Source organism: Lagenorhynchus albirostris, chromosome 3 (assembly GCF_949774975.1).
Source record: "Lagenorhynchus albirostris chromosome 3, mLagAlb1.1, whole genome shotgun sequence".
Taxonomy (NCBI): Eukaryota; Metazoa; Chordata; class Mammalia; order Artiodactyla; family Delphinidae; genus Lagenorhynchus; species Lagenorhynchus albirostris.
Window position 1 is genome coordinate 147,359,905 of NC_083097.1, and position 18,198 is coordinate 147,378,102.

An 18,198-nucleotide genomic window follows, 5' to 3' on the forward strand; every position below is an offset into this window, starting at 1 on the left:
AAAAGGCTGAGGGCAACGAGGGGTCAGGAACCAATCAGAAGGAGCTTTCAAAATCCTCACAGCCTTCAAAGCAGGACTCTACAGCCACCTTCACTTCTCAGCCAGATTCAGCAGAAAGGAAGAGCTTCAGAGGCAGGAAGATTCCTCCTCTCCTTCCTGCAAGCTACCAATAGCTGGAGAATTGCTTCGGTCAAAAGCAAGCGCATCCTTTCGTGTGCTGCTTGGCCATCTGTATGTCTTCTTTGGAGAAATGTCTATTTAGGTCTTCCGCCCATTTTTGGATTGGGTTGTTTGTTTTTTTGATATTGAGCTGCATGAGCTGCTTGTACATTCTGGAGATTAATCCTTTGTCAGTTGCTTCATTTGCAAATATTTTCTCCCATTCTGAGGGTTGTCTTTTTGTCTTGTTTATGGTTTCCTTTGTTGTGCAAAAGGTTTTAAGTTTCATTAGGTCCCATCTGTTTATTTTTGTTTTTATTTCCATTTCTCTAGGAGGTGGGTCAAAAAGGATCTTGCTGTGATTTATGTCATAGAGTGTTCTGCCTATGTTTTAGCCGCATAGCACAGGGAGGTCAGCTTTGTGCTTTGTGACCACCTAGAGGGGTGAGATAGGGAGGGTGGAAGGGAGGTGCAAGAGGGAGGGGATATGGGGATATATGTATACATACAGCTGATTCACTTTCTTATACAGCAGAAACTAACACAACACTGTAAAGCAATTATACTCCAATAAAGATGTTTTTAAAAAAAAAAAGAGAACGCAAGGGCAACGTCAGCCTGTGGGCTGCAGGTGCCCCACTGCCTTCAGTCTCCCCAGGGCAGGGCTGGCCTCAAAAGGGGAAGGGGGGGCTTCCCTGGTGGCGCAGTGGTTGAGAGTCCGCCTGCAGGGGACACGGGTTGGTGCCCCGGTCCGGGAAGATCCCACATGCTGCGAAGCGGCTGGGCCCATGAGCCATGGCTGCTGAGCCTGCACGTCCGGAGCCTGTGCTCCACAACGGGAGAGGCCACAACAGTGAGAGGCCCGTGTACCGCAAACAAAACAAAACAAAACAAAACAAAACAAAAAGGCGGGGAGGGGGTCTGCCTGGACCTCCACTCCTTCCCCTGCTCTGGACCAGCTCTGGGGGAGCAAAGTCAGGGTCCTGTCTACCGGAGGAGGGAGACACCAAGACACAGAGGTACTAAAATGTGACTGGTAGGAGAAGAGAAAACTAAGGAGCAGAGAAAAGAGGAAGAGAAGGTGAATTCCACCTAGAGGTACCAGGGAAGAATTTAAAAGGTCTCATGGAAGAAGCGATGCTCCTGCTGACTCTGCAGATGACAATGCGGAGGGCCTGCCTGCAAGAAGGCACTAGATGAACAAAGGCCTGGAGGTACCACCTGCAAGTAGCTTAGAACAGCTGGAGAAGAGAGGCCTGGGAAGATACCGACAGGTGGACTATAATTAGCCTGTGTACCAGGTAATGGGTTTGGAATGTATCCTGGAGAGCTGTGGAAGAGCTTTTCATAGGGCAGCGTGACATGCGTAGGGCCTCTCATCCGCAGTCTCTGACATCTGTATGTCTGGGCTTGTGACGAATTCACTGTGTGACTTTGGGTAAATTCCAGACCCTCTCTGGTCTGCAGTTGATTCACCTTTCAAATGAGATGTTGGCTGCATGACATCCAGCTGTAGCATTCTGCAGTTTAGTCAACACGCCTCTGGTGTGGCTCTAGAGGTATGCCAGAGCCAGCTTTCACTGGCTTATGAGGACTGATTGTTAAATTTTCAGGCATTTTTGTAAGCTGGTAACGTAACCATTGTTTAAAATTGTTATGTAACCTTATTATTTAAAAAATTGAATTAAAAACAACAAAGAGGATAAACACTCAAAACTCATCGCTTCCCTAATTATCTTAGCACATTCTAGTGTTATCTCTACTCTTAAAGTTATCTACATCTATCGTATCTGTATGGCAGGAATAACTTCATCACGGAGCGCTACTGCATCTCTTGCCAACTCTGTGTTAGTGACATTTTGTTTTAGCTTGAAATTGACCATGGTGGGAATACACCACAGAAACTGGCAGATGCTATAAACCAGGGCTGCTGTTCCCAGAGAGTTTATTGTTAAACATTTACCATCATGTTACTCTGTCTCTGTCTCACTCCCATAAGACGTGTAGGAAAAGAGACCTAACCCTTGAAAGACTTTCCCAGAGGCCAAAATCTGGCTCAGGGCTAGAGGTGGGGGTGGGGGGAGGGGACTGTTAGCGGGAGGGGCAGTTATAAACCCAAGGAAATTCATGAGCTCAGCCCAGGGTTTCCCACATTCACTTACTTGGGGGGCCTGGTGTACATCCAGGGCTGCATTGTCTACACAGTCTAATGTGGGAGCCACTAAACACATGTGGCTATTGAACACTTGCGGCTACTGTAGAACAACATGTATCATTTTATTCACTTTTAATTAAGTTTAAAAACTGGTACTCGATGCTATTATTGGGATACATTTAAGAACGCTGGAACAACCTAGGGATGTGAATCTACTTCTTCACCTGTAAATTTTATGACATCTAAATACAGATCAAGCATTTCTAACGAAAATTTAGCTCCTGAATTGAGATGTGCTATAAGTGTGCGACACATACTGGATTTGAAGGCTTAGAAGGAAAAAAAGGTAAAGTAGCTTATTAATAATTTTTACACTGATGACATGTCAGAATGATAATATGTTTTATATACTAGGTTACATAAATTATATTATTTAAATTAATTTCATCCGTTTCTTTTTGCTTGAATGTGGCAATTAGAAAATTTTTAGGGAACTCCCTGGCGGTCCAGTGGTGGTTAGGAATCCACATTTTCACTGCCAAGGGCCTGGGTTCAATCCCTGGTCGGGGAACTAAGATTCCGCAAGCCGAGCAGTGCGGCCAAAAAAAAAAAAAAAAAAAAATTTTTTTAAATTACATATATGGCTATCATTATATTTCTATTGGATGGTGCTGGTTTAGAATATTTGGGGTTGTTTTTTCCCCCACTTGCACCACTTGATATTCAAAAGCAGAAGTGGTCATAAGAAACCACTAGAAGGATCTTGTAAAGATTACAAATTCTAGAAGAAAATGAGCTAATCTTGTCAGATTGCAGGTAGGGTGGTTTAGTGAGTGACCTCCACCCCAGCTGGGGAAAGTCCATCCCTGGCTGCCATGGCTGGGGAAGAGGCCCAGGACACTTGGGCAACAGTTAATTTCTCATCCCAAAGCCCAGCCCCTGAGAGTGGACCCCAGGCCAGGGCTGATTTTGTCAAAGACACGCACGCAGAAAAACTGGCTCCTGGGGCCACACAGAAGGCCTGGCCTGGCCACAAGATGGGGCCAAGAATCATCACACAGAAAGAAAGAACCAAAAAGTTGGTGCACCTTCAATATTGTATCTCAGAATGAGACTCCTCCCTTCCACACTTCTGTACATGCCGTCCCTCAGACTGCCTCTCCTTCTCTCATCCTTTGAAGAACTATGCATCTTTCAAGATCCCGTTCAAATGTTCCTTTCTCTGAACCCTTTCCTGACCAAATGATGTTCCCATCTCACATCCTTGGACTTCTGGCCTAGTCTATTCTTACCACTTCCTGGTCAGTCTCGGTGCTTTCACTCTTGCCCCCTCAAACCTGGTTTCTTCCTAAAACGCAAAATTTGTGTCTCTCCCTGTGAGACTGCCACTGGGTCCCTATTACCTAAAGCAATAGTTCTCAAACTTCAACAAGCATCAGTCACCTAGAACAGGTGGCTACACAGCACTGTAAATCAACTATACTCCAATAAAACTTAAAACAAAACAAAACAACAACAACAACAAAACACAGATGGCTGGGCCCTATTCTAGAGATTCTGATTCAGCAGGTCTGGGTTGGGCCCTAATATCTTGCACTTCAAACAAGGTCCCAAGTGCTACTGCTGCTACTATTGGTCTGAGAGGTTGTACTTTGAGAACCACTGATCTATTAAAAGATCAAGTGCAAACTCTTCACCTGGGCATTCAAGGCTCTCCACAACATCGCCTCCTATGATTGCCCTCATCTTTCACCACGTGCTGCCCCAAACCTAGTCCACCGTGATCCCAACATGCCACACCTTTCCTGCCTGCACACCACGGCCCATGCTGATTCTCCTGCTTGAAACATTCTGTCTGTCTTGGTCCACCCAGTTCCAGGGCCACTGTCCTTGATTTCACAATGTCTAAAACCCAAATCTTCAAAAATGACGAGATGGCACCTTTAAGGGTCTACAAAGTAACAAATACAGGCTATAGGGGCAAGTGCAAAAGAGGAGGGTGAGAAATGATTTTGACCAAAACAGCAGCCCTGGATAAGAAAGTACCAGCCTAAAGCGACAACTTTGGGACAGAAAATTCTGGTGTATCTCTTTAAACAACCTCATCACAGTCACTGTCCAGTTACAAATTGTCCTTTTTCTCCATCGGGTTTTCCAGCTCTGCCACTTTCTAGCTATGTGGCCTGGCAGGGGGGGAACTTACTTAGTATCTTTGTTTCTCACTTTCATCTATAAGATGAAGATAAAGCAACAACCTCAAAGAATGAAGATTAAATGACATAATGCAAGTAAAATGCACAGCAAAAGGCCCAGCAAAAGGCCCAGCACACAGTAAGCCTTCAATAAATGTTAGCTGTTGTTGGTATTATCTTTGGACTTGGGAACGTAATGAACTTGGTATCCAGTCACAAACAATAATGGGAACAGACACATAAAACATGTTTTTCTTAATGGGTACGTAATCAGCAATTCAATGAAGATTGTGTTGATGGATAGCAGGATAGATGGATGGATGGATGGGTGGGTGGGTGTGCATGTGTGTTGTAGGTAGGTGCTTTGATGGAAAAACTCATTTGTATAATATCAAAAGTGGCTCTGGGGACTTCCCTGGTGGCGTAGTGGTTAAGAATTCGCCTGCCAGGACTTCCCTGGTGGCCCAGTGGTTGAGAATCCACCTGCCAATGCATGGGACACAGGTTCGATCTCTGGTCCGGAAATATCCCACAGGCCGTGGAGCAACTAAGCCCGTGCGCCACAACTATTGGAGCCTGCGCTCTAGAGGCCACGAGCCACAACTACGGAGCCCACATGCCACAACTCCTGAAGCCCACACACCTAGAGCCCAAGCCCTGCAACAAGAGAAGCCACCGCAATGAGAAGCCTGTGCACCGCAACAAAGAGTAGCCCCCGCTTGCCGCAACTAGAGAAAGCCCGCGTGCAGCAACTAAGACCAAACAATGAAGACTCAATGCAGCCAAAAATAAATAAATAAATAAATTCATTTTAAAAAAAAGAATCCACCTGCCAATGCAAAGGACACGGGTTGGAGCCCTGGTCTGGGAAGATCCCACATGCCGCGGAGCAACTAAGCCCCTGTGCCACAACAACTCAACATGCGCTCTAGAGCCCACGAGCCACAACTACGCTCTAGAGCCCACGAGCCACAACTACTGAGCCCACATGCCACAACTACTGAAGCCCGTGCTCCACAACAAGAGAAGCCATGGCAATGAGAAGCCCGCGCACCATGAAGAGTAGTAGCCACCCTCACCGCAACTAGAGAAAGCCCACACGCAGCAACGAAGACCCAATGCAGCCAAAAATAAATTAATTAATTAAAAAAAAAAAAAGTGGCTCTGTGAGACCGGCTTGGCAATAGACACTTAAAAATCTTAAAAATTCTCCTAAAGAGATTCTCAGGCAAGAACACAAAAATTCAAAGATGTCCATCACAGAGTTGCTTACAACAGCAATTAAAATTTTTAAAAAAAGCAACGGCCTAAATGCTCAATAGTCAGAAGATGGAATTCTACAGAAAAAGAAAAAGTGAAGATGCAGCTGTTTCCCTAAGGCGTGAAAAGTTGTTCTTAATATACCTTAAATACAAAGGGTAAAAAGTGAAGTAACTAGTCTGCTGTAAGTTTATCTTTTTTTAAAAACTATGAGTGTGTGTATATATAGAAAAAGTCCAGAAAAATATATTCCAAATGTTATCAGTGGTTATCTTTGGTGTAAAGATTTGGATGGTATTAATCGTTTTTGTTTTTGCTTTTCTGTATACTCTCATTTTCCTCTGATAGCCATGTATTTTTAAATTTGTTTAATTTCTTAAAAGAAGAAAAATTTTTTAAAAGGCAGCTCCATGAATCAAGACAGAAGAAATGCATAGGGTCAGCTTCCTGGGCCTCAGCTATGTGACCATGAGCAAGGAGCCTGCCCTCTCTGTGCGTCTGTCCCCTCCCCTTTGGAAAAGGGTGACCAGTCCCCTGCCCGGCTCACCTTCCAAGGTGCCCAGAGACAGTGGATGAGGAAAGGCTTTGATATCCACAGCTGACAGTCAGGTGATGGTGGTTTTATTCCCCCCAGGGACATCTAGAAGACTCCCCAAGGAGATGCTCAGAGAAGCAAAAGAAAGCTGGCCTCCATTGCGGGGCAACCAGTTTTAGTGGACAGAGTTCTGGGCGGAGCTGGGGTGCCAAGTTCTCACCCCCCTCGGACGCTGGCTTCCTTCATTTCTGTGAAATGAGAGGGATGAACTTTGACAGTGGTTTCTAAACCACTCCTTTGGTTTTCTTAAATAACAGGATCCTTTTCTCAAATGAAACACAGATTTCTCCATTAAGCATCAGTAGCTCTGTTCCTCAAAATCAGGCATTCTGCGCAAAACGAATCAACTTGGAGTCCATTTCGCATTATTTCAAATGGGAAAAATTATAAAGCATGACATGTCAACTCAAGACTCCCCATTAATTTCCTAAAATGTAACTAACACATAGTAACACTCTCCCTGTACATGGCAAAACTATCGTAACAGGAGGTCCAATGCTTAAAACATACCCTCTTGGGAATCCCCTGGTGGTCCAGTGGTTAAGACTGGGCACTTTCACTGCCATGGGCCCAGGTTTGATCCCTGGTCGGGGAAGTAAGATCCTGCATGCCACGCCAAAAAAAAAAAAAAAAACCCCTCCTGACCACCAAGTCATTATTAACAACCAGTAACTGCGGTAGCATGAGCCTGGGCCGCTCTCTCGGATCCGGTACATTCCGAGATGCCCAGCCCCCACTGACCCTCGCTCCCTTTGCAAACCATCTACATGTGAGTCAGACAGTCTTCCAATTACATCTAGAATTCACGAGACTTCCTGCCCATCATCTCGTTACAAATGTTATGCTGAGTTTTAGGAACGTAAATATGATGTTTTACGGGCTCAACACTGGCTGAAAAGGAAGTTTGGAAACATGTACCTTCTTTTATAAACTGAGAGGCATTAATACTAGGAGAACATCAATGCGGGAGCCATTCTGCAGGGCAGGCTCTATGAAAACCAGGGCACCCTGGAATTCCTCCCAGGGTGATGCTGAGTGGGGAAGGTGGGGATTGAAGCTGTATCTGCACTGTGCACCTCAAAATATGAGGTTGCTGACGGAGAGTGGGGGTTATTAAAGGGTTCCCTTTAGTGCTGCCATTGAAAGGCATCCCCTTGGAGTAGCCGCAGCAGTAGTAATAACGATGCCACCACAACAAATAATACAACAGCTCACACTCAGCGAACTCTGACATGTGCCAGCTACTCTTCCAAGCACCCGTCATAAATTAGCTCATTTAATCCCAGGAACAACTCAATGAGCTAGGTACTGTTATCATCCCCATTTTACAGATGGGGAAACTGAGGCAAGGAGAGGTTAAGAACTTGCCTAGGGTTATCCAAGCAGAGCTGCGATTCGAGGCCAGGCAGCAGAGTTTCAGAGTTCCTTCCCGCTCCAAACCACTACCCCTGGCCCCCCAAAGTGGGGAGGCTCTGCAGAAAGAGGGGGAAGGGGACCCAGAGCCCCCCCAACTTCACCTTGTCCTCGCCCCAGCCCTTGCCCTTAAAGCAGAAGCTGAGAAAGTGTTGAAGCCCTTAGAACCAAGCAGGGTCCGGTGGCACCAGGCCATGGGAGCCACGGGGGACGGGCGGTGGCACCTTACCCACAGCTTCCAGTCATAGTAGTAGGCTCCCAGGAGCTTCACGATGTAGGGGTGGTCACAGGTGGCGAGGATCTCAATCTCCACGATGTAGTCCTCCAGCTCCTCCTCACTCTTGGTCTCAATTACTTTGGCGGCAGCCAAGGCACCTGTCTCCTTGTTCTTGGCCTGCAAAGTTGAAGACACAGAAGGTCAGCAGCCATGGTTGGCAGGAAGCTGACCCCTGGAGGCCAGCTCAGAGAGGTCCATGTGAGTGGGAAACAGAGGCCAGATATCCAGATGCGGATAAGAGGCTGAAGTAGGAGGTATGCTGTTCTCAACAATGGCCAGTGCTCGCTCATTATGTCAGCTCAGGAGGGCATGCGTCAGAAACAATGTTCTGTGGTTAATAATAAATTATTTTAAGTACAGTACACCCATACTATAGGATAAATAAAAATACAAGAGCAGCATAGATCTAGAAACAACAACATGGAAAGATTGTTTATTGTTCGGTAAAAGATGCAAGTCACCGAACAATAAAAGTGGTATGATGCTTTTTATATAAAAAATGGAAAACTACTCTTTTATAAATGCTCACACATGAACATAAATGCATGGAAAACTCTGGAGAGATACTGCCTGACAGCAGGCTGGGGAGGAGCCTGAAATGGGGACAGATTCAAAGGACACGTTCACTCTCTCTGTACTGTTTTAAAACTTTAATAGAATGTTTTCTGCATTTATTTGCATCATTTCACATACATTAAAAGTAAAATGAGGGACTTCCCTGGTGACGCAGTGGTTAATAATCTGCCGGCCAATGTAGGGGGATGAGTTTGAGCCCTGGCCAGGGAAGATCCCACATGCCGCGGAGCAACTAAGTCCAAGCACCACAACTACTGAAACCCGCGCGCCTAGAGCCCGTGCTCCGCAACGAAGAGTAGCCCCCGCTTGCCGCAACTAGAGAAAGCCTAGTTTCTCTTCGTGGCTGCAGCAACGAAGACCCAAGGCAGCCAAAAATAAATAAATAAAGTAAAATGAAAAGGGTTTTTAGTGCCCACCAGTTACAGCGGAAGTAGCTCCTAGATGCATTTCACCTGGTCGTAACAACAGTTTCTTATGTGATGAAAAAGAGAGAATTTCACACGTATGAGGATAGCTATAAATTTTTAAAAACGGAAAATAAGTGTTGGTGAGGATGTGGAAGAATTGGTACCTTTGTGCATTGCTAGTGGGCATGTAACATGGTGCAGCCACTGTGGAAAAGAATTCCCAGCAGTTCCACTCAGGTATATTTGCAAAAGAACTGAAAGCAGGGATTTGAGCAGTATCTGTACACTAACGTTCACAGCAGCGCTATTCACAAGAGCCAAAAGGTGGAAACAACCCAAGTGTCCATCAGCAGATGAATGAATAAACAAAACGGGGTACAGTCAGCCCTCCCGCATCCTTGAGTTCCACATCCTCAGATTCAACCAACTGCAGATCAAAAATATTCAGAAAAAAAAAAAAAAAACAGAAAGTTCCAAAAAGCAAAGCTTGAATTTGCCACCTACCTGGCAACTATTTATATAGCACTGACATAGACTTAGGTATCATAAGTAATCTACAGAGGACTTAAAGTATACAGGAGGATATGCATAGCTTATACGCAAATACTATGCCATTTTATATAAGGGACTTGTGTATCCATGAATTTTGGTATCTGCGGGGGGTCCTGGAATCAATCCTCGTGGGATACCGAGGGAGGACTATATATACATCCAATGGACTATTATTCAGTCTTAAAAAGGAAGGAAATTCTGACACAAGCTACAACATGGATGAATCTGGAGGACATTATGCTAAGTGAAATAAGCCATTCACAAAAGGACAAATATTGCATTATTCCACTTAAATGAGGGTCCCTAGAGTAGTCAAATTCATAGAGACAGAAAGTAGAATAGAGGCTACCAGGGGCTGGCTACCAGCAGGAATGGGGAGTTAGTGTTTAATGGGTACAGAGTTTCTGTTTGGGATGATGAGAAAGTTCTGGAAATGGATAGTAGGGAAGGCTGCACAAACACTGTGAACATTCATAATGTCACTGAATTGTACAGTTAGAATTTGCTAAAACAGTCAATTTTATGTTACGCATATTTCACCACAATTTTAAAAACTGAGAGCGAGCAAGAAGTAACCGTGTAATAGTGCAAAAGCAATTTCACCCACGATGAGCTGGTGCCCAGGAAAAGGGTGCAGGGCCCACTGTTTCCCAGGTGGTCCCGTGAGCCTCGGGGGCCGCTGCTGGGAGCACCCACCCACCATGCTGCTGGTGGTGGTGGGAGATGTCCCGGTGTTCAAAGAGAGCATGCTTTCCTACAACACGGGCCTAAAAGCCAGCTGCTCATCTGCAGCCTTTGAACAGCAGTCTGGTGTGGAAAGCACGGAAAAAATGAGCCACCCTGGACTCCACCGTGGTGCCTTCCCGTATACAGCACCACACGCCACTCGCCTAACAGGACAACTCTGCCACCTGATCCGCTGGAAACGCCAATGGCTGAGTCGCTCCTGCATGCCCAAGTACCCCTGGGGATGACAACCGGCATTCCCATCAGCTCACGTGACACCCCATTCTACAGACTTAGAGAGGGGACGAGACCGGAACTAGGGAGGCAGCACCAAAATGTGCATCTGGGTCCTCTAACTTCCAGGATTCTGAGCACTTTCCACTATCACACACGGTCCCCCTGTCATCTCCAGAACTCAGAAGCCTCTGAGACCAGATGCCAACAGGCAAGAGCACCCCCAGGCCAGCCCTGCACAGGGCACTCGCAATGCTGAGACAATGACCCTCCTCCTGGCCTCAAGGAGCTCAAGGGCCAGCTGGAGAGACCCACCCCTCTACTGCCTGTGGCAAGATGGTGAGCTTATGGGGGGTGGGGGGTGGAAACTGGGAGGGGGCGCCAAGCCCCGCTAGGGAACCTTCCGGAAGGGAGTGATGCCAATAGGCAATTTATACGCTCATTTGTAAATTTACTCCCAGTTTAGGTAAATGTTTCTGCTAACTGAGCTGCAAAGTCCCCAGGTCCCAAGCAGTGACAATCACGGTTTCACATTTGTCAAGGACCCACTGTGCAAGGGACCCTGGTCCACACTTCAACCTGTGCTAACTCATTTATCTCCTCATTTATCACCATGTAGGTGCAATTATTATCTCATGTACAGATGAGGAGACTGAGGCAGGGTCCCAGCGACTTGGGTGACAGAGCTGATCTGCAACGCTGGCAGCCCTGCTCCCGGGTGTGCACTCTTGGTGGCCACAGTGTATGGAACCTTCCACATCTGGCCCAGGAGCTCCGTTCGGGGAAGGGAATTTCATGCGGGGCCATTCCCCCGAGATCAGTCCCTGTCCTAGAATTCACGCTGCTCACTCGGCCCTACCTGGGTGGGGCCCTCCCCCGTGAACTCAGTTTAGAAAGCTTGTTCAGAATGCCTTAGAACCTCATTGATTTAGCATTTGGGCTCTCTCTCTCACACGCTCACACGCTCACACGCTCACACACACACACACACACACACACACACACACACACACACACACTTAACTGATGATGTGCCTGCCTTTTCATTTGTTGTAAAGCTGATTTTCTCCTGTCCCACTAGGGGACCATCCAAGTATCCTTTCACATTGTACAGTACTCATGCTCTTCCTCCTCTCCAAATCCAGAGAGAAGTTAAGGGCCCACTCTGCTCCTTTACAGAGAAGCCAGGAGCGGGCTTAGTGGGTGGCCAGAGCTAGGGCCAGGTGACCAAGGCACCCACCCTGAACATGCCCTCCCAGCCCCCAGCCACAGCAGCACAGGGAGAGCTGAGCTCACCTTTCACTCCTGAGAGCTGGTGAAGGAGGCTGCAGCCACCTTTTCCTGGGTTTCCTTAAAAGGACTGTTTTCTCCTGAAGGTAGGCGAGGCCCAGGCGGGGACCGTTTTCCAGGAGTGCACAAAACCTGTTTTGCCCTCCATCCTGAAAGACAGCACTGACCAGAGGTCCCAGCCTCTGGCGGGGTGCCAATATCAAGACGGAGGATCACCCGCTGCCCAGCACCTCACTCAGATTTCACAGAGAGCCAGGGCCTGCCAGAAAGGGGTTGGTAGCAATCGTGGTACATAAAGTGACTTGGCCAAATTAAGTTCTCTAAAAGCCTGGTTAAGGCAGTATCAACTGGGGGAAAAAAAGCACATGAGAGTTGTGGGCTAAGTTTTATTTGGGGCAAAACGAGGACTACAGCCCAGGAGACAGCATTTCAGATAACTCTGAGAAACTGCTCCAAAGAGGTAGGGAGGAAGGTCAGTATACATGTGATTTGGGTGAAGGGGGAGTACATGCAATCAAGTGCATTTTTTTTGCAGGTTTCTGCTAGTCTCCTGAAGGTTACTGCTAGTCACAAGGAGCAGACGTCACCACGAAGGATCTTGCTGCTTTTCTAGATATGAGGAGATACAAGAATTGGGCTCATAAAATTGTCTCCTGAAAATATCTAACGATCTGAAGACCTGTTCTGCCAGTTTCTTCCAGTGCACAGAGCGCCTCCTCTCTGCTCTCCACCCTGAATTCCTTTCAGGGAGTGTTGAAAGTCAGCAGCCGCAGCAGCAGCTCATGATTTGATCCTTGTAGAGGTAGATGACAAGTGCCAATTTGTAGGTGACAGCAGCAATCTATCACCTTGAGGCCACAGAGAACGTAATGATGGCTGATGATAAAAACAGCTAACACTGTCTAAGCAGTCACTGTGTGCTGCGACAGGCCCCGAGTGGAATCTCTCATTTCATCCTCAAGGCAGCCCTTAGAGACAAATATCACCATTCCCGATTTACAGATGAGGAAAGTTGAGATTCAGAGAGGCACGGTGAGTGTCTCAGGTCACACAGCAAGGGGGAAGGTGAAGGCTGGATACAAACTCAAGCCTGCCTGGCTCAAAGAGCCTGAGCTCCAAATCACTTCCCAGCACGCACTTCTTGGCGAGTGCCCAGCGTTCCCTGCTCCATCTCCCTTTGCTAAAGCCAATAGCAACCTCTCAGCGTCAGAGCGCCTGGCAGCTGCGGAGGACTGAAACTGCCAGGATTTAATCTGCCCACGAGTCATTAAGGCAGGTGCCAGCCATCACGTCCATTTCCCAGATGAGCAGACTGAGGCTCAGAGAGCTATGAGGACCCACCCAGGATTGTGAGCTGTGGTGGTCTCCTGACTCCCAGTCCAGTGTTCCCTTTACTACACTAGGCTGGCAGGAATCAGCTTAATTCTATTCATTCATTCATTCAACCATTATTTACTGAGTCCATATTATGTGTGAGGCACTTTTCTAGTGAAGAGTTTCTGCCTAGAGGGAGAATCAGCAGGTTGGAATCACTGCCCTCCCATAGCATAATTCACCCTTCCCTGATTTGTCTTCAGAGGAGCCAACCCACTCTCATTCCCAGTCCCTAAACTGTAACGGGGCTGATTCCACCACCATATCTAGAAGCAGGTGGGTGACTTATGCCGGCCAATCAGAACACTGCATTCCCTCTAACCACAGTGATTGGTTCAGGGATAGACACGTAATCAAGTCAGCTAATGAAATGCAACCTCAGAACAGTTGCTGCCCCAAGCCCTCCTTTACTGCTAGCCTCCAGCACTGCCTACCACAGTCCTGGAGCTTCTAGGTCATCGTGCTCCCAAGGGGAGACTGAAAATGAAACTAGCTCCGAAGTAGCAGAGCCTAGAGAGGGCCCGAGAGGACACTGCTAGATCCCCTCAATTAATTTTTACAATAGGGTGGTGTTATTATTAAGAGCCTCATTTTATATATGTAAGAGAACTGATGCTCAGAGAGGTGAAGTCACTTGCTCAAAGTCACACAGCAGGTAAAACAGCAGGGCTGGGAGTTGAATTGGGGCCTGTGTGACTTCAAAGTCCATGACCGCTTTGCCAGAGGTGCCTGTAAATCCTGCCAAGGTCCTTTCTGGGTCTCTGCATCCCCCTCTGTGCCGTAGGAGAGAGGGGAAATGATAACCAAGCTCTCTCCAGGGTCTGATGTGAGGGCATCTTGGGGAGTGGGTGGGTACTGGAAAGCTAAGGGCGTCCACGTGGACGGGGCACCCACGGGAGTTGATAGGCAAGAAGTCATATAAAGAACAAGTGGCTGTCTGTGGCCTCTGACGTCCGTCTCTCCCACCGGCCGAGGCAAGACTGGGGTCCAGCAAAAGATGGGGGGAGCGCCCACCTAGCCCTCCACTGCTGGCCGGCAATGACTAACGCCTCAGCCCACACCCTTGAGAGCACACACACAGTGGCCACTTGTGCTTTCTGCCCAGGCACCTCTGTGCGAACAATCCTCCCCCTTGTGCGGCGCGGGGCCCAGCCCGAAGGAGATGGGAACAGCCCTCCCAGAAGAAGCCCTGTCCCACCCAAAGTGCCCAGCCAGGGACTGGGAGCTTCCTGAAAGTCAACCACACAGAGACAGCCAGCTGGGCACAGCCCCCAGGCCCTCCTCTTCCCTCCTGGCTGCAGGCTGATCACTCTGTCCCTCCCTCCTCCTCCAGGGAAAGGGCTGATGTCACAGAACTCAGGGACCAGGAGGAACATGAGGCGCCCCTCCTAAACCCCAACTCCCAACTCCCAGTCTGCAGATGGGGAAACTGAGTCTGTGAAGGTCATGCAGTGCCCAGAGTCTGATCTGTGACAGTTGCCTTATCTGCAGAACCAAAACAGAGTAAATGAGAGCACAAAAGCAGAAGGGCCTGGGAGGGCGTGTTGCTGTGGCACGGCTCACTTCAGGCCTGGGAGGCAGTGGAGCTGCCTGAAAATGAATCCTAAAGCGGGGCAGCAGGGGAACTGGCCGGCATCCGTTTTCCCCTTGAGGATTCACAACTCCATTTCCCTTTGGGAGCCGTCTCTCTTTCAGTCTCAGTGCGAGAGATTCATAGGCGCTGCTGAGCCCACCGGGTCCTGGTACACAGCCCAGCCCAGCCCAGCCACTCAGTCCTGACCCTCTCAGTCACAGCCAGTGGCAGGCCAACAGGGTCGTACCTGAGTGGTCTTTCGGTTTGCTTTTGGGTGGTTTTTTTTTTTGTAAAATTATCAGCAAATAAGTTTTTTCTTTCTCTGGGGTTGCTAAACTGGCAGAACAGAAGGCTGGAGGGTCTCGTAGCCTACCTTGCCACCCCTCTGAAGAGCCTGCTTGAGGGTGAGGCCAAGACCAGGGAAGACGAGACCAGCCACAAATGGAGGAGGGCAGATGCCGAGGGTCTGCGAACACCTCGCGCCAGCTGATCTTGAAGGAAGGATCTGCCCTTAGACTTTCCTCAGGGAACCAACTAACTCCCTTTTGAATGACTGTCATTTGCACCAAAAAGGAAATGAGCTCCCCAACGCTGAGGTTATTCCAGCAGAGAGCAGACGTCTATGGAAATACTTCACCGTGCAACACCTGGTAACGAGGTGCTCTTCACTCCCAAGGGCACCATGACCTACAAAGTGACCTTCACTGAGGCCTCTCGGAGGACCTGACTGATAATCTAGGATCAGGGACCCAGATGGGAAACGTGGTTACCAACGGGCCACAGGCAGACAGAAACCATGGGATTCTTCTTCCAAAAGACTGTTCCTCCCAAAAAGCGGAGAAGATCACTTTACACTTATTAAATTAACAAAGCAAGGGACTTCCCTGGTGGTCCAGTGGTTAAGACTCTGTGCTTCCAATGCAGGGGGCACGGGTTTGATCCCCAGTCGGGGAACTAAAATCCCACATGCCACAAGGTATGGCCAAAAAAAAAAAAAAAGGCAAGGAAAAATGACCACCTCTACTGCTGGTAACCAAACGGGTGGTAAAATGCATAAACTGATTACTGACAAGAGTATAAACAGATTCAATCCTGTAAAGATGAAAACGGGCAATAGGTTTCCAGAGCCTTGAAAATAACTTTTAAGCCTATTAGCCCTCATTCCTGAGAATGTAAGGCCAGGAAATAATTCCAAAAAAGACAACAGAAGACATGTACTAGGATCACATTCACGTTAGCCCACAATTATGGCGAAAAACATGGAAATAACCTGAATGTTCAACTACAGGATGATGTTTAACTTAGTGGGATATTAAGCAAGGCTTTAAAATGATAACTAGGAAAATAATATAGTAATGAGAAAAAATAATTAAGCCATAACAAGTAAACAAAGCTGGATGATAAAATTGTAGCTAAGCTATAACTCCGGGAAAACTGTGTGTACCTCCAGACAGGGAGGTGCTGAGACACACCATGAGGGATGCAAGTGGTTTCTAAAGGTAATTTTCACCCAATGACATCCGGCAATTACCCACAGGGGGCCCGGTGAGGACAGACTGGGGTTGGGGCACAGAAATTGACCAGTTCATCCAGATCTTGCCTTAAATGTTTCCAGAGATGGGCACTCTCTCCTCTCGGAAACCCACTTGAGCTGTGCTGTCCAATATGGTAGCTACTAGCCCCATGTGGCTATTTCAATGACCTGAAATTAAATGAAATTTAACATGGAGTTCCCCGGTTACATTAACCACACTTCAAGTGCTTAATAACCACATGTGGCTAGTGGCTACCATACTGAATAGAGCAGATGCAGAACAGTCTCATCACTGCAGAAAGTTCTGGTAAGTGGGCAGCTTTGCACTCAAGGCTGCACCTGGCAGAAAAGGCATTCTCACAGAGGTGAGGGAGCATCTAAAACACTCCCAGATCCAGCCTCAGAAACATGCATTGCTTTCTCTAGGAAGAAACAAAGGGCTTGAGCACAGAAAGTGGGTAGAAGAACACTGGGTGGTGATCATATGCTCGTGAGGTCGCCTAGCAACCTGGCTGGGCAGCAGGCGTGAGGAAAGGCTCTCAGCTGACCTGTCAGAGGAGCAGCCCAGGCGGGTGGGTCAGAGCTGAAGGATGGTGCGGTCAAGGCAAATCAATCCCCTTGATTGATTCTGGACGCTGGGCCAGGCATGTGTCAAATGAGGTTCAGGCCACTGGAACCGAGAAGAGGCTTGGTGTGTGCCCCACAATATACAACTGTGGTATCCCTGCCTGAACACACTTAATCTTTGCCTGGTGACGACGGTTACCAATGGCGGGAAAGGCTTCAACTCTATTAAGGAAGGAGGAAATCGGGCCCCGGAAGAAACAGGGTCACAGCAGAACCGGCTACGTGCAGGAGAAGGGCCCAACATCAACTCAAACAGGGTGGTCTGAGGGCTGCGGACAGGATGGGTGGCAGATACGGCCTTGGGCTCAGATGCTGCCACCGCCCCCGGGCTGTTGGGCATGAGTGGGCGGGCAGAGTGGAGCCACAGGCACCACATGCCAAGAAGAAAAAGGCCTGCTGAGGCCTCCTATGGTCTCTTGAGGCAGGATAAGGAGCGCCCCACCTTAGCCAGCACGGGTCCACGAGGGATGCAAAGTACTGCCACCTCCTCCTATAGAAAACGAAGGCCCAGGTAGAGAAGGTGACTTGTCCCAGGTCACACAGCTAGGAAGTGGCTGCCAGGGTTCGGCTCAGGTCCAGCTCTCTGCCCAGTGCTCCTTCCCCTCAGAAGCCCTCCAGAGGGAAATCTCCAGGGGCTCCCACCCAACTGCTGTGTGTGCCAATCCCCCTTTCCCACGGCTCCCTCCGTTGCCTTTAACCAGAGACCCTCTTAGGGCAAACCCTCAATGGCTCCCTGCTGCTGACACGATCAAGCCCAAGTTCCCTGGCCCAAAGCCTTGGTGACCTGCCCCCTTCACTTGTCCAGGATCCCACTGCTCCCCTGCGTTCACCTCCTGCCACAGCCAGTGCCTGACTGCTTCCTACTTCCATGCTTTTCTTTATGCTCTTTCCTCCACCTGGAGTGCCTTCGCCATACCTGTGGTTTAACCATCCCACAAAGTCTAACTCAACCACAGCCTGCTCCAGGAAATGTTCCCAGCACCCCAGCCCCCCTCCCCTGCTAGAACTTCTTCACACCTTATTAGGGCTTTCATCACAGACTGCCTGGAGCCATAGTCATTTGTGTTCACAAATTCTCTCTGACCTGGCTGTGAGCTCTGAAAGGCTAAGCCCGTGTCAGATTCATCTTGTTCTGCCCCAGAGAGCCTAGAACAGAACAGCCAGTGGATGGATGGGAGCATGGGAGGGTGGGTGTGTGGGAAGATGGGAGGATGGCTAGCCAGACAGGCAGATGGGTAAGTGGCTAGATGAATG

The 18,198-nt window shown here is 48.4% G+C and overlaps 1 protein-coding gene across 1 annotated transcript in view; it reads right to left on the reverse strand.

Annotated features, from left to right (window-relative positions):
• STK10 (serine/threonine kinase 10) overlaps window positions 1-18,198 on the reverse strand; it is a 120,182-nt gene that overhangs the window by 87,514 nt on the left and 14,470 nt on the right. The window contains exon 2 of the mRNA XM_060144184.1: window positions 8,004-8,168. Coding sequence (XP_060000167.1) covers window positions 8,004-8,168 — 165 coding nt within the window. The remainder of the gene's footprint in view (window positions 1-8,003; window positions 8,169-18,198) is intronic.